This window comes from Trypanosoma melophagium (assembly GCF_022059095.1).
Source record: "Trypanosoma melophagium isolate St. Kilda chromosome Unknown ctg28segment0, whole genome shotgun sequence".
Lineage (NCBI taxonomy): Eukaryota > Euglenozoa > Kinetoplastea > Trypanosomatida > Trypanosomatidae > Trypanosoma > Trypanosoma melophagium.
Window position 1 is genome coordinate 261,518 of NW_027125159.1, and position 16,203 is coordinate 277,720.

The 16,203-nt window shown below is 45.1% G+C and overlaps 7 protein-coding genes across 7 annotated transcripts; all 7 read left to right on the top strand.

Moving 5' to 3' along the window:
• Positions 1–241: 241 nt before the first annotated feature.
• Positions 242–3,328, top strand: LSM04_008559 (Nucleolar protein 14; the record flags this gene model as incomplete). Its single annotated transcript, XM_067330884.1, has 1 exon — positions 242–3,328. The coding sequence occupies one exon, from the start codon at positions 242–244 to the stop codon at positions 3,326–3,328; it is 3,087 nt and encodes a 1,028-aa protein (XP_067190351.1).
• Positions 3,329–4,121: 793 nt separating this feature from the next.
• On the top strand, positions 4,122–4,670 carry LSM04_006254 (uncharacterized protein; the record flags this gene model as incomplete). Its single annotated transcript, XM_067330896.1, has 2 exons — positions 4,122–4,300; positions 4,457–4,670. The coding sequence occupies 2 exons, from the start codon at positions 4,122–4,124 to the stop codon at positions 4,668–4,670; spliced, it is 393 nt and encodes a 130-aa protein (XP_067190330.1).
• A 442-nt stretch (positions 4,671–5,112) lies between these two features.
• On the top strand, positions 5,113–6,072 carry LSM04_003064 (Mitochondrial substrate/solute carrier; the record flags this gene model as incomplete). Its single annotated transcript, XM_067330907.1, has 1 exon — positions 5,113–6,072. The coding sequence occupies one exon, from the start codon at positions 5,113–5,115 to the stop codon at positions 6,070–6,072; it is 960 nt and encodes a 319-aa protein (XP_067190297.1).
• Positions 6,073–7,409: 1,337 nt separating this feature from the next.
• On the top strand, positions 7,410–9,044 carry LSM04_001724 (uncharacterized protein; the record flags this gene model as incomplete). The annotated part of the gene is made up of 1 exon (XM_067330918.1): positions 7,410–9,044. One exon carries the CDS (start codon positions 7,410–7,412, stop codon positions 9,042–9,044), a length of 1,635 nt encoding a protein of 544 aa, XP_067190286.1.
• A 557-nt stretch (positions 9,045–9,601) lies between these two features.
• Positions 9,602–10,792, top strand: LSM04_002545 (uncharacterized protein; the record flags this gene model as incomplete). Its single annotated transcript, XM_067330929.1, has 1 exon — positions 9,602–10,792. One exon carries the CDS (start codon positions 9,602–9,604, stop codon positions 10,790–10,792), a length of 1,191 nt encoding a protein of 396 aa, XP_067190294.1.
• Positions 10,793–11,349: 557 nt separating this feature from the next.
• On the top strand, positions 11,350–14,124 carry LSM04_009388 (uncharacterized protein; the record flags this gene model as incomplete). The annotated part of the gene is made up of 1 exon (XM_067330941.1): positions 11,350–14,124. One exon carries the CDS (start codon positions 11,350–11,352, stop codon positions 14,122–14,124), a length of 2,775 nt encoding a protein of 924 aa, XP_067190359.1.
• A 428-nt stretch (positions 14,125–14,552) lies between these two features.
• LSM04_003093 (ATPase) lies at positions 14,553–16,202 on the top strand (the record flags this gene model as incomplete). The annotated part of the gene is made up of 1 exon (XM_067330954.1): positions 14,553–16,202. The coding sequence occupies one exon, from the start codon at positions 14,553–14,555 to the stop codon at positions 16,200–16,202; it is 1,650 nt and encodes a 549-aa protein (XP_067190299.1).
• Between the last annotated feature and the right edge of the window lies 1 nt (position 16,203).

The following is a 16,203-nucleotide window of genomic DNA, read 5'->3' on the forward strand; positions in this document are numbered from 1 at the left end:
TGCCTCCTCTTTCTAATATTCTCTCTACACATCTTCTCTAATGTAACATAATGCAGTGGGGTAGGATTGTCTGTGTGTGTGTGTGCGATACGTGTAGGGACATCATTCGTATACATCTATAATATATATATTGTATAAAGAGTAACGACGAGACGAGTACAAAAGAAAAAGGGGGAAAAAAAGAAAATCAAACATACATACAGATACACAACACAGACACGCACATAGGTAAACAGACGTGATGCGGCGGAGTACCTCAAATGCAAAACTTGTGCAGCAGCACGAAAGGCGAAAAGCCTTCCTTGAGGCCAAATCATCATCATCGCGCTTCGGGGCAAAACAAAGTCGTTTTCAACTTCGTCAAGAGGAACTACGGGCTCAAGAGGCACTACAGTCAGATAGAGCAGCAGGCGACAGTCGCACAGCTGGCAGAGCAGCAGCACTACCAATACCAGCAGGAACAACAACAGCCACAACAGTAGGAAGATTTGACCGCTTTGGTGGTGATCGCCCATTACAATCGAGAACAACGACAAGCACAACAACAGCAACGTTTGGTATTGCTCCACCACGGCGTGCTGGTATGCACACGGTGGGGTCACGCAGTACGCGTCGTGTGGATAAGTTCCGTCTGACAGACAATAATGATTCACAGACGAATAATAACATGTCGTCCACTTCACGACAGCTCGGAACTGGACTCCTGGGTGCTACACGTCGCCCAAGAGAAGAGATGGAAAATGGCGACAACGGGGATAATAATAATACTAATAATACTACTAATACTAATAATAATAATAATAATAATAATAATAATAATAATAATAATAATAATAAATGCAATTATTATGGTGTTGAGGGAAGTATGATTGAATTAGAGGCACCACAATGGAAAAAGACACGTGAAGAGCGATTCCAGGAGGTGGTGGCGAACAGCAAAGATTACCGAGCCCAAGCACGTCGTGATCGTGAAGAGCGTGAGCAGCAGACAACCGCAATTGACGCAGAGTTCAATGATGTAATGCATCTCCTTCAACGAAGAGACAAGGTCCAGGAGGAGCGTGATGCTTTCGCACAGTCCGGCACACCGCAAGTACGTGCATTACTGGAGTCCTTTAACGCTAACCGCGTGGCGAAGGTGTTGTCACTACGAAAAGATGGCAGTTTTACTGTTGCACCCCTCGCCGATACTGGAGCAGCAATAACGAAAACAACAACAAAGACTGTAAGCAAAGGGGAACGAACTCAAAAAAATGGTTCCTCGTTCTTGGATGCGGCGGATATGGCGTTGTTGCAGAAAGTACGTGAAGGGGCAATTGACAGAGAGACGGAGGCAGCAGTAGCAGCTGGTACTCTACCACCACCACCACTACTACCATCAGCATCATCATCGCAGCGTGTGGCAGAGCGAGAAGGGACGAAAGGAGGTAATAAAACGGTTAGTTACTCAAAGAACATTATTAATAACAATGAAGATGCTGACGATTTTGACCGCATGATGCAGTCGATGCGGCAAGAGACACGCCGAGCGCATGCTGCCGATCGCACTCTGACAGAAAAAGAAGAGCAACAACAGCAGCATCAACAAGCACTGCTTGAAAGTGACCGTGGTGCTGTGCCATTAGTTTCCCAAAGCGATGAACAATTAACAAAGGCGGAGTGGGTAAGTCGTGGTGGGGATCGTGCGTACCAAATGGATGGTGATGAGGATAACGATGCAGAGGCAGAAGATGATCTCGACATTTCCTCCGCTTATGAGAGTGAAGAAGCAAGCGAGCAGCAGTATGACGATATAAGTGAAGAAGATGATGATGAAGAATCCAAGACAATACCTGAGAATGGAGCCCCTACATCAGAAACAACAACAAAACGAGAGGGAGGAACAGGAGAGCTGGAGGATGTTTTGTCGGCAATGGAGTCACTCAGTCGTGAAACAAATGCATCACGTGCTTCTCGTATGGCACGTGGTAAGACATATCATGCATTACTGCTACGCTTGTACCATTACGCCCGAAAACATGTCATGCACACAGCCCAGACATTTCGTCTTCTTCTTATTGATTCTCAACGTGCGTTTTTGCGTTCGGGAATAGTAGATCAGACAACGCTGCTTCTACTGCATGCTGCCTCCCGCATCTTCCCCATGACAGACTACCGTCATGAGGTAACTACACCATTTCTGCTCTTTCTCAGCTCCACGCTATTGCAGATGCGTCTCACAACATTTGCCCATGTACGGGTTTACGCCGTACTCGCTGGATTGCTTTGTAACAGTGTAGTGGCAGGTGGGAAGTTCTGTGCTGAGGCTATTATCGCACCACTGAACATCATCTCACTACTGCTTCCACGTGTTGTGCTGGAACCTGTGCGACTGCAAGGGGTATGTGTGCCATTCCCTTTACTGGAGCGTGGTGGAAGTGACACAGAGGCTTTTCTCTCTCTTTATCAGGCACAACCGCAGCGACAAGAAAATAATAGTAAGAATAAGAATAGTAAAAGTACTAGCGTTGGTGCTACAACTACAACTACAATAACAGGAGGGGAAAAAGGTATTGAAGAAGAAGAAAAGGAGGAGGAGGAGGAGGAGGAGGAAGAGGAGGAACCACTGCTACAGGCAACACTTGCGGTTTTAGAGACAGATGTACGTGCATCATGTATTGTGCGTTACGCCTACCGACTACTCGCAGTATTGGCTGATGCGTACCGCACTATACCGGCCTTTTCCAGTTGTCTGCTTGAACCCTTCCTTGCACTACATGAACGCCTTGGGGCATCACATATATGGGATGCATCAGACTCCAATTCAAAGTCTATTTCCTCGTCTAATATTAATACTACTACTACTACTACTACTGTTATTGCTGCTGTGCGTAGAGATCATGATGCCCTTCTTGCACGTTTAACAGAACATTCCGATGCGATGCGGGATCGCCGCACACCACTCGCCATGCGTTCTTTCCGCCCACGTCCTATTCGCCAATATGAACCACTCTTGCAGGAGTCGCAGACAGGCACTAGTGCACTTAAGCGAGAAGTGCGGGAGATGCGGCGGGAGGTGCGGGAGGACCGCAAACGTCTCGTGCGACATCTGCAGGCAGAAGCACACGTGGAACGACGTCAACGTGAACATGTGGTGGCCGCAACAGAGGAGGAACGTGGACGAAAGTACCGTGAGTTGATGGGTGCATTACAATCACAACAGCATGTGATGAACACAGTGGATGGACTTCTCTCCAGGGCACGCTCAAAGAAGCGACGCGGCATGACAGGTCAAGCAGGTAGGGACGACGATGGTGATAATAATAATAGTAGTACGGCTGCACTCTGAGAGGGAGTACCATATTTATGGGAGTGATTGCTCTTACTAATTCTACTACTGTTCATGGTGGTGGTGTATACGAGGATGAACAGGGGTAAACGTTGCTAGAACGGGTAGGAGTATTGTACGCCGCATCCACAGTAGAAAGAGAAGAGGGGGAATAGAAAGACGAAATGATGATGAAGCGCTCTGATACGTAATTCAGGAAAAGAAGAAAAAAATCGCGGTAGGAGAGACAAGGAGGAAAGGGAAAGAAAAGAAAAGAAAAAAAAACCGTTAAAAAAAAGAAAAAAAAGAAGAATGAGACAGGCAAACCGAGAGAGCCATGAAGAATCCAAAAAAAAAAGTAAAGAAAAGAAAACACTTAAAAAAATCATCGTGTAAACAGTGAAATAATGTTATCAACAGAGAGCACTTCTTCAATATTGGTCTTTGTATTTGTTGTACCACATCTGTCACTATTATAAATGCCTTTTACGTTTCGTTGTAATAATAATAATAATAATAATAATAATAATAATAATAATAATAATAATAATAATAATAATAATAATAATAATAATAATAATAATAATAATAATAATAATAATAATAATAATAATAATAATAATAATAATAATAATAATAATAATAATAATAATAATTATTATTATTATTTTTCTTTCTTTTCCTCCTGCTTTTTCTCTTGCCGCTATGGGCATTGCATTTTCCCTGTCCCAGGAAGGGGATAGAGGGATACTGTTTGTGTCTGTCTCTCTCTGTCTGTCTCTGTGTGTGTGTGTGGTAGAAGAGGCCTGTGCTGATGCAGGAGGTTATGGTGTATGTTACAGCCATGCAGGCTGTTCGACGTACGGCCGATAACTGCCGCCGCATATTGGCACTACTGGACGCATTTGGTGTTGCTGTAAATGTCATGTATGTTGACTCATCGGAACTGCGGGATTTCGTGCAGGAACTTTTAGGAAAACAAGATACCATTGGGTGACATCCGCCACACCAGCGGCGCAGTAGTGCCATCACAGAGTTTGAATTGCCCCTCTGTTTTGTTGGTACTGTACTCGTAGGCACACATGATGAATTGAATGAGTTAAACGAGGATGGTCTTCTGCCAGAAACACTGTGATCTGCAGGATACAGTGGGACATTTCACATGGATGCTCACAATGCCATTCCAGTTGCTGGCGGGGCAGCACTTGCTACTATTACGACTACTACTACTACTACTACCACTGCTGCTGCTGCTGTGCTGCCACATACTGGAGACAGCAATACTATGAATGGTAAGAAAGACGATCATAGCGATGAAAGTAATACCAATAGCGATAATACCAGTGATGATGATGATGAGTGATTTAGTGGTACCTATCGGCAAACATTGAGCGAATTACAAAAGAAAAAGAGGGCATACCATACATACAAAAAATGCGTATATGTGTGTGCTTCCTTTATCTATTGATCTTTCTAAATCTCTCTCTCTCTCTCTCTCTCTCTATATATATATATATATATATATATATATATATATGGATATATGGATATGTACATTTTCTCTTTTTTTTTTATTCCCTTTCGAATGAATAATACATATACGTATATGACATGAATTTAGACAAATTACAATCAATAATAAGTAAAGAAATAATAAACTGAGACGCAGAAAGTGGGGATTGCAGTTTCATTCGATCAAATAAATAAGAAATCAAAGGAGCTCAATAATTAATAAATTAATAAATCAATAAAAATTGAAGAAAGAGAAATAAACATCATATCAAGGAGATAAATATAGTAATAAAATGTGTGTTGTGGCGAAAACACTAACGGCAGTACCACCCCCGTCACAACAAAAGCCTTCATTCCTCTCAAGAGTTTTCAAAGGCCATGCCGGGGCTGCCACAATGGCAGGTGCATTGGAAATTACCGTCTTCCATCCATTTGATACTGTGGCGAAGCGACTGATGAGTAACCGTGGTCATATCAGGGCCGACTCCCACGCCGATACCATGCACAACTTAAACCAAACCATCTTCCGCAGCAAGGCGGATGCAAGTTTGGGACAAAAATTACTATACCTTTATCCTGGTTCCAGCTACGCCGTGTGTTACAAGGTCCTTCAGCGTGTGTACAAGTTTGCTGGCCAACCCCTTGTGCGGGATCACTTACAAGCACACCACCGGGATCGTTTTTCACATTTGTTTGGTCGCCGTGCGAAACTCATGACGGAGTCTGTCGCCGGTTGTATTATTGGAGTGGGTGAAGTGATGCTTCTCCCGCTGGATCGTCTGAAGGTGTTGAGTCAAACGAACGAGGCGGCACTGAGTGGTGGAGTGGTGCAATTGCTGCGGCATGAAGGAATATGTGGGATGTACGCCGGTACATGTGTAACAATAGCACGAAACGCACCCGGCTCGTTTTGTCTCTTTGGCGGTGCTGCCTTTACGAAGGACGTTGTCTTTCATCTTGAGGACTACCGTAAGGCGACATTCTTTCAAAACATGTGCGCCTCCACTGTAGGCGCTTGTCTAGGCATTACAGTGACAAATCCCATGGATGTGATCAAGACACGTGTACAAAATAAAGATCCTGGGTCAAAGCTTAATGCTGTTGGTGTACTTAAACGGCTTCTGCGAGAGGAAGGGGGCTCAGCGCTTTTTAAGGGTCTTACCCCAAAGGTGATTGCCTCTGCGCCGAAACTCGTATTTGCATACAGTATGACAGAATTCTTTTTGCAGATTATGAACCCTACTAAACATTAGTAGCCGTAGAATAGGAAGGATTACTGAAAGCTGACAATTTTATCGTAGGTAGTTGTGATCACCATATATTGATACGTTTCCTACGTTAATGTTTTTTCGGTACTCTTTTTTTTTTCTTACTTGCTGCAGATTTAACATTTGAGGGAAACATAGGGAGTGAAGGAGAGCGAGTGTCTTCCCTCTTATTTTTTATTTTTTAAAGAGTTTGTGAAAGAAATTAGTACCGCCTTTTTGATGGATAGTAATATATATATATATATATATACATTAAAATGTTATTTTGTCTTTTTCCAATGGAAATATATCGCTTTAACGTGTGAGTTTTGAACTCCCAACCCACAACCCCGTCCTCTCCATCCCACGCGTGGGTCTCAGGTTAAAGGCGTTTTCCATACCCCACCTCTCAGCAGGTAACAAAACATTTTTATTGTGATATGTAGTCCTTGAGATGGACTGGGTTTTTTTTCTTTTGGTTAACTTCTTTGTAAGGATGATCATTGGAAATCCCGTAAATGATATCTTCTTTTCATTCTTTTTTTTCCTATTAGGAAAACATAAGGTGTACACCATTCTCTTCTTCTTTCGTCTATCTCTTTCTCCCCCTTTTTCGAGGATGTTTCTTTATCAATATACCCCCTGAAATGAGGGGTACAGAGGAAAGGCAAAAAAGAAAAAGAGGAAACGCCGATACATTGTGTAGTTGTCAACATTGACAACAAAGAGAGAAAGAGGGTGAAGTGGAGAGATACATTATTAGAATATTTTTAAATGTGTTTTTTTTCCCCCTCATTTGGGGATAATGGAAGTGAGAAGAAGAACAAGGATGGAAAGAGAATAGCGTTAAAATGATGAGAATTCGAGCCCGAAGATAAATAACGGAAGAGGGGATTCACATACTGTCGGAGAGAAATTAGCGGGCGAAAATGAACACAGAATGAAAAATCAAAAAATAAAAACATGTTTCATTTTAAAATAAAAGGGTGAGAGAAAATGCAAGAAAAAAAACATTCGCATATGATTTGTGTATGTTTGCTATTTCTCCGTTTCTTTTATTTGTTCCCCACTCTCTCTCTCGCGCGCGCGCCATACATCTATGTACGTATGGATGCATTTGTTTTTATTTATTTATTTATTTATTTATTTATATGGACCTCTTTCCCTGTTTTTATTTATTTATTTACATAATATTTATCTTCTGTGAATACAAATGACTATCTAATGCTTGAATTAGAGAAAGAGTACACAGCCCTTTCAAACACACATACACATACACATACAGAGAGAGAGATAGGTATTATATATTGGATAAGGGGTAGTAGTAAAAGGTGAGTGAGTGCATGTCACGGCGAAACGATGGTATACACGAGGAACACACGCGAGTGTTCACGGCACACGAGGAGTTGTTGGAATTCACTATCAGAGAACAGCTTGGTCCACTAGCAGAGTCACTTGTGCGTACATTAAATAGAAATGGTCCTATGACATTAAGAGATCTTGCAGACACGGTTAAGCGTGGACCCTTCAATAATCCACTATCGCAGCAACAACAACAAGGACAATTTAAATGTGATGCAGGAAAGCATGTACGTTCTCCCATCGCTGTCCCTGTTTCGGATTCTTTGGGTGATATCGCCACGGATGCGGCGATTAAGGAACTCATGACACGTCTCGTTCTGCATCGCGTGGTGCAGTATGATGGGGAAACTCACATGTATAGTGTGGCGCTTGGTTACGGCCTCCTACTACGCACACTATTTCCCCTTATTCTACAGTTCTTTCAGCGTCGTTATGGTGAGACTGGTGTAACGCTTCTGATGGTGTTTTACCAACTCGCGGCGGTTCCATTTGATGTGGCGGTGCGACTTGCGATGGAACGTCGTCCGGCCCTCGCCGAGGCCCTCCGGCACTGTGCACGGGAGATGGAGCGACTCGGGCTAATTGAGAGCGTCTCGGCCGACAAGCAATCCCCATCTAATCCTCAGTCCCTTTCCGCCTCGCCGGATCCCTGTCGCCTGCACGCCGGCCATCTCCTCTGCGAGATGCTCCGCGACGTTATTCATCGCGATCTCCTCGCCGGCCGACACCCCGACGGCGGCGCAGTCGCAGCGGCCGTCATGGACGGACTCACCGCCGCAAGTCGTGCCCGTCGACTCGAGACGCGCCACGCGGGATTTCCGCCCGCCCCGCCCCGCACAAGTCCCGCCCTCCCACTCCGCGCCCTTCTGCGCGATTTCCCTCACACAGATCCCGCCATTGTTGTGGAGACCGTTAGTCGCATGTGTCGCCCGGATGGTGATTCGGTGCTCAGTAACGATGGGACCTCCTCCGCGGCAATGGAGGGGCCGTACAGGTTTCGATACGATAACGCCGTGGAGGCCATGCGGCGTGACTGCTGTGAACGGCTTGTTTTTGCAAGACATGGGGTACTAGGCGTGAGGATCGTGAAGTTACTGTTCATGCATCACAAGATGGAGGACCGCATGCTCGCAGAGGAGGCCATCGCCACACTTCCACGCACACGCGAGGTACTTCATGCCATGATGCGAGACGGCTATGTTCGACAACAGGAGGTACCAAAGAGTGGGGTCTTGGCAGATCGACAGCCTAAAAACTCCATATTTTTATGGAATTGTAGTATGGAGGGAGAACTGCTTCCAACCGTGCGTGTACAGGTTGCGAAGGCGCTGCGTAACGCACTTGAACGTCTTGCAGTGGAACGGCAAACACTAGCAGCTGTAACAGGCGCGGCTGGAGTTTCTTCTTCTTCTTCCACTCCTTCCTCGGCTGTTGCTGCTGCTACTATAGCTCCTACAGGGGGTGATATGGGAGCTGGTCTCCCATCGACAATAAACACACCTAGAGGTACGGCAGAGGTTGTAAATGAGATGTTGCGTTGTCGTCGAGCTGTGGCGGCCCTTGAGAGCTCCGCTTCCTCGTTGATGGGAATGATGTTAGTGCTGGATTTCTACTAAAAAAGAAAAAATAAAAAAAGGAAAGAAAGGTGGTAAAAGAAGGAGGATATCACCGCAACGAAGAGCTACCCTGGAACTGTATTTCCGGCGTAAGAAAGAGGTACTCAAGTACGTGGGTGTTTTTTTATTATTGATTTTTTCGGTTTCCCCCGCACACGATTTCGTTACCTGAATGTTTGTGTCTCTTGGGTTATGCTCCTATTCCCGTTACCACACTAACATGTCTGTGAGTGTGCGGGGTAGGGTAGCAGCTGAGGTAGTAACGAGTTTTTTTTTTTATTAGTGTGGTAGTGGGTCGTATGTTCCAAAAAAAAATATTCTTCCCATTCTCTTTTTCGCTTTTCTTTCCCTTTTTGTTTCTGTTTTATTTTTTTATTTAGTGCGCAAGTTAGCCCCACGCACATATTCGGTTCCATATTATATTATATTATATATATATATATATATATATATATATAATATTAGTAAAGGGGTGGTGTAGGAAGGGTGAAGCTCATTTAACTTATCCATTGTGCCTTTTATTTTTATCTTTCTTCTTTGCTTTCCGTGTGGAGGAGATGCGGGTGACAGAGCCTTCCCGTGGCAGAGGAACGTTCCGCGATGCCATCTTAGCACAGCTTAATACCCTCAAAAAGAAGGGAGAAGCTGCGAACGCGTCAGAAGAAGGTCAGGAACAACAGAGAGTGAGTTCATCACGTGGTAATAATTTGCCTCAACTTCAACGTTATCCTTCCCCAGGGCTCGGTGGTGCACCGATTTCACCCAACACAAGACGATTACCGCCAATGTTCGCCAAACATCGTCAAAATGCCACTCGGATTCGTGGTGTGTGTATTGATTTGAATGAAACACTACTCCGACTTAATGCTGATTTTGCACGTGGTGGTAGCAGTATCAAGAGTATGAATCAAGCACCTCTTCCTGGTGGAGTGCAGTCATTGCTTCAAGAAAGGGCACGTCGTACCTTGATATCTAAAAAGCAAAAAGACAACGTAGGGAAAAGTCTAACTGAGAATCGGGAAAGCGCAATGGATATGACTGAGAAAGGTCAGAATCTGGAGGACGTTCGCCGTGCGCGTGTCGCTGCTGCTGATGAGGGGCTGAGCGATGAGCAATCTGTTAGTGACTACGCCGCAGAGCCGCATGTACCGCGGTTTATTCCTGGTAGTGCTCTACGTGAGGCTTTAGAAGCGATGGAGGAACCGTTGCGGAAGATTAGTGAAAGTATCGCCTCAATGATTACCATTGAAGGGCGTGATGCGGGTAACCCATGGTGGAACTCTGCCATGTTAACACGTGATATGAAAGCATGTGGTATTCGTGCAAATTATCATGCCCGTCGACTTCTTATGTGGAACCAACGTGCTCGTGAGCGGTTTCTTGTTGAGGCGGTCACAACAAATGAGCAGTCGGAGCATTGCCGTGAGGATATGCTATATCTACGGGAACAGGAGGCACTTTTTGTGCAGCGTATTGAGTCTTGTCAGAAGATGCATGCGGAGGCTGCTGCAGAGATGGCAGTACTTCAGGAGGCGATACGTGAGGCAAATCACGTGAAGAGTGAATTACAGAAGCAACTGGTCGCTGTTGCGCAGCAGGAAGGGTTGTTACCACCATACTGTGATGACGGGTTGCGGGCGGAGTTCTTATTGCTGCTTGAACATGTGGCGTGGCCAGCGGCGCTGAAGCCTGATGTTGACCGTATCAGGGCATGGGTTCGCCAGAATTCCATGCCACTTGATGTATAGTAGTGAGTGGTCTCTTAGTAGCAGCAGCAGCAGCAAGAGTATCAGGAGTCGAAGAAAAGAGGGACCCTCCACTCAAAAAAAAAAAAGGAAAAGAAAAAGGAGTGAAAAACAAAATCATGGAAGAGAAATAACGTGTACAACATTCACTCAGATGCACCACAAAGAAAGAACGACAAAGGAAAAAAAAATGTAATGTATATATATTTATATACATGGTTCATTTCTTACAGTATTGTTTTTGTTTTTGTTTTAGTATCTCAGAAAGATATTCTTACCTCATGTGGGGGGAAAGATGCTTTTTTTTTTGCTTTCTTTTTCTTCTTTTTTTTCTACTTTTTTACTTGCATGATTCATGTTTTGCTACACCAGGTGGTGAAGTTCACTGAAAAGAAGGGAGGTACACTGTATATATACACGCCCAAAAAGGAATAGATAGATAGATAGAGAGAGAGAGAGAGAGAGAAAGTATAGGGAGGTGGAAAAGTAAAAGGAAAGAATCAGATCTTATATAGTCATATATATATATATATATATATATATATATATATATATGCGTTATGATGAATGCTCCATCCAGTAGTGAAGTTGAGTCAGGTACTACTACTGAAGTACCGCTCGTTTCTGGGGACTTTGTGAGTGATTTGAATACTTTTAACGAGATACGCCAGGACAACCGGAATTTTGAGTACTATGAGCGAGGGTTTCAGGAAGTGTTGATGAGTCTTGAAAACGATGAGATGCTTGATGCTTTTCGTGTAGAGTATGCCGCATTGCATCACTCCTTTCTAAAGAGCCATGATGGCGAAACTCGGTTGCTGCGCAAGTGTATGGAGCTGCAAGCGGATATTGAGTCTTGTGTGACCAAGTTACATGCCGCGGAAGAGTTAACGCGTGGTGACAAAACCACTATTGAAAACCTCCGAGCTGAGATTGAAAAAACTCAGAAAAAGTGTCGTGCCAGCAGAGAACGTGAGGTGGTGCTCAAGGACAAAGTGAATAGTCTCAAACGTGAGCTGCGCGATATTGAAGAGCGTGCACATCGTCCTATTGAATCTTCTGCACAGGAGGCAGCGCTGCAGAGCCTTATTCGCGCCCATGAAACGGTATTAAAGGAGAAGGAAACTCTCGAGTATCAACTTGGGGTTTCACGACAGGATCACAGTAGCACTGTACGGCGGCTTGAGCGGCTACTGGAAACTAAACGTAGTCGTGATCTGGAGCTTCAGGCCGTCCTTGACGCCCTAGAAGAAAAGCAGGAGGAGGCAGGGGCGCAAAAGGCCATGCGATTACGTAAAGAGGAAGAGTTGCGTCTCACGCGGGAGGAGATTGCACGCCGGGTTGCAGCAGTACAGGAACGACAGACGGTGATTGATCGCCTGAGTGAGGAGAATGAGCGTCATGGGGCGGAAATTAAGGAGACACTAGAAGAAACCGCACGACTTACAGATGTGTACCAACAACTTTCACGGCAGTTACAGAATGTAAACCGCACGAGTCAGGTATGTAATGAAGAGAATGATGCACTACAACGACGCATGAATGAACTAATGGAGGAACTCAAGGGTAAGGAAGCCGCAGTAGAGGCCGCCAGCCGTGCCCATCGTCGTGAACTAAAGTTACTGGAAGCCGCCACACGTCGTAATGCCGCAATGGAAAGTCGTCGTGCCGAGGCAGAGGCGGGAATAACAGCTTTACGTGAAGAATTGGCCTTACGTGAGGCCGAACTCGCTGATTTAGTGCGTGCAGCTGATGCGGATGAGAGACGCATTGCGGCTGTTACACGGGAACGCGATATCCTCCATGGTAATGTACTAGACGCTGCCGCAAAGGCACAACAACAGAGTTTATGGTTAGCAGAGCAGCGTATGGAAGCACACCATCTTGAACATGAACTGCGATCGTATGAGGAACAGGCTCAACGCCAGAATGAGAACATCTACAAACTCACACGGGAGTGTGCACGATATGAACAACAGATGAAGGCTGCTGCCGTTCAGTGTGCGAGTGTGATGACAGAGGTGCAAGGACGTGAGCGACAACTGGCAGATGCGTTAGATGCGGTAAAGGATGTAGAGGAACGATTACATCAGCAGCAGAATTTGATGGAATCTATGTTAAATGAGCGAAAGGCGTATGCAAAGCACTATGCTCAACTCCGCAACGAAGTCACAGATGCGTCACGTCGTTTCAAACTCATTCTGGCTCAAATCAAACAAATGCAGGAGGAGGTGGTACGTCGGGAGCGTCGTCTACATGCGGAAGATGCCGTTGTTGAGACTCTAACCCGACAACGCCGTGGACTTGATAGTCAAATTGCTGCCCTACACCTACGTGTGGATAAGAAGAATCGTTCAGTGAAGCAGTACGCTCTGGAGGTACGCCGTCTTGGTGATATATTTGCCGAAGGTGAAGATGAGATTGGACGTCAGCGGCGTCGCTTTCGCGATGTTCAGAAGGAACGTGATCTTCTTAGTGGCCAAGTAGTAGATGCCTGCGACACGCTGGCGCGTTTGTATGAGAAGGTGCGTGTGCAAGGGGCATTACTACAGCACGGTGCTTCTCTTTACGGGGAACGTCTCCGCACCATTGCGCAGCTGCAGCACTCAACGGCCCAACTAACGCAGGAAGTAGAACGACTACGGCAATTCACTAGTCGTTTACCGGAGTTGAAGCTTCTTGTGAATAGTGCTTCTCGGGAGTTGGGGCGGGCGCAGCACAAGGCACGGGCGTTGTTGGCGGAGTGTGAGCGGCCAATGAATCTCCATCCCGATCACGCACTCTCGTGGTCAGATCCCGACGCCTTCGCCCTCACCGCCCGTGTTGGAGAGTTAAATCGTGAACTTGTCCAGCGCAGTGCGGAGCTCGCAGAGAAGGAGAAGCGCATTAAACAAGAGGAAGCCGCCTATCTCAGTGCAAAGGCAGCCGTAGCTCGACAACTGGGGCCAGAGATGGCAGAGCAGATAACTGTGTATCAGGGAAATCTTGCAAAGAAGGCAGGACAGATGCGAGCCATGCTTGCTAGTCTAAAGTACTTTAGAGAACAGACAGAGTTATATGAGGAACGATACAATGAGCTGCATGAGACACTGGATACACTCGCACGCAGTTACGCCGAGTCACGACAACGTGAAAGTCGAGATCCACGACGCAATGGTCAAGGAAGCGAAGGAGATAAACAGAAACAATTGCGGAAATTGAATCAGGGAGAAGAACAGGAGGACGAGGATCTTGAGGAGAATGATGTGTATGTTGGTTACGTTGCCCCACCACGCCCTACTGGGGGAAATGAAGAGGGAGAGACCTCCCCAGAACGCCGTAATGAGAGCGAGTGAGTGAGTGATGGGACGAGTGTGAAAAAAAAAAGAAAGAAAATCATGAGAAAGAAAGAAAAAAAAGAAAAAATTGGAAGAAATATAGATGTACAGCTCCATATTCCGTATTCTGAGATGTGTCTTTGGATCCTATTGTATCAAATAGCCATGTGTGGAGTTTTGCTTTCTTATTTTCTATTATTATTATTATTATTTATTCCTAATCTTTAATTGAATAAAGAAGTGTCCCTCTGCGTGGCCTTTTTATTATCTTTTTTCCTTTTTTCTTTCTCTTGCTTTCTCGTATATTTGCTATTGCTATGATACAAAAGAAAATCTCACCGTGTGTAATACGATACAACACCGAAACAAAATCGAATAAAGAAAAAAAAGAGTTATACAAAAGAAGAATCACAGCACAAAACAACAACAACAACAACAAGGAAACCATGATGAGACGTGTGTCTTTGCGTGGTGGTGTAGCTTTAACAGCCGGTTTGATAAAATGCAGCCGTGGTGGTGTTACAGCTTCACCATCGATGCCGGTTTTTCTCTCCAGTGGAGGTGTGCAATGCCGTTTTCAGTCAAGTGTGGCACCATGGGGAAGTGGTGGCAGTGGTGGAAACAACAACAGCGGTAATAATAATGATAATCAACAAGGACGGGCGTGGGTGAACCCGCAGGCGGTGCCTCCTGGTGAGTTTCTTAACAAGTACGCGCGTAACTTAACAGAGGAGGCACGTCTTGGTCGTCTGGATCCAATTATTGGTCGTGAAGAGATTATTCGTCGTACAATTCAAGTTTTGAGCCGACGCACGAAAAACAACCCTGTACTTATTGGAGAACCTGGTGTGGGTAAGACAGCGATTGTAGAGGGTCTCGCACAGCGCATTGTGAGTGGTGAGGTTCCAGAAAGTATTAAAAACAAAAAGGTATTTGCACTTGACATGGGATCACTTGTGGCTGGTGCCAAGTATCGTGGGGAATTTGAAGAACGACTAAAGGGGGTATTGAAAGATACTATTGAGTCCCAGGGAAAAGTTATTCTATTCATTGATGAGCTGCATACATTGGTGGGGGCTGGTGCATCTGGTGATGGTTCTATGGATGCTGCTAACTTGTTAAAGCCATCCCTGGCACGTGGTGAATTACACTGTGTGGGTGCAACAACACTGGATGAGTACCGTCGCCATATTGAAAAGGATGCGGCGCTTGCACGACGATTTCAGTCGGTGCTTGTGACGGAACCAACAGTAGAGGAAACCATCTCTGTGCTACGTGGTATTAAAGAGAAGTATGAGGCTCATCATGGTTGTTTAATTAAAGATGAAGCACTTGTGTACGCGGCGGTGAACTCACATCGTTATCTCTCAGAACGTCGATTACCCGATAAGGCGATTGATCTCATTGACGAAGCGGCGAGTCGTCTGCGATTGCAACAGGAGTCAAAACCGGAGCAACTTGACAGCGTGGAACGTGAATTGGTACGACTTAAGATTGAAGCAGAGGCAGTAAAGAAAGACAAGGATGAACTTGGCAAGGCAAAACTCGAACAGATCTACAAACGTATTGAAGAAAGACAAAAGGAGTATGATGAACTTGAGGTACGCTGGAAAAAGGAAAAGGCCATGTTTGATCGCATTAAACAACGTACAGAAGATTTGGATGTCTTGCGTCATCAATATGAACAGGCACGAACAGAGGGTGACTTTGCACGGGCCTCAGAAATTCTACATGGTCGCATTCCCCAATTGAAAAAAGAAATTGAAGCAGATAAACGCGCTACTAAGGATGAAGGATTTCTTACACATGACTCTGTTACATCTGCAGATATTGCACAAGTTATCGCCCGGGCCACAGGCATTCCTGTTCAGAAACTCATGACAGGTGAACGTGAGAAACTTATTCATATGGATGAGGAACTGCGCCGACGTGTATTAGGACAAGATGAGGCGATTGCATCTATTACAAATGTTGTACGTATCTCACGTGCAGAGTTACATTCACATAAACGTCCATTAGGCTCATTTCTATTTCTTGGTCCCACTGGTGTTGGTAAGACAGAGGTTTGTAAACAACTTCGCAAAATTCCTCTTTGAT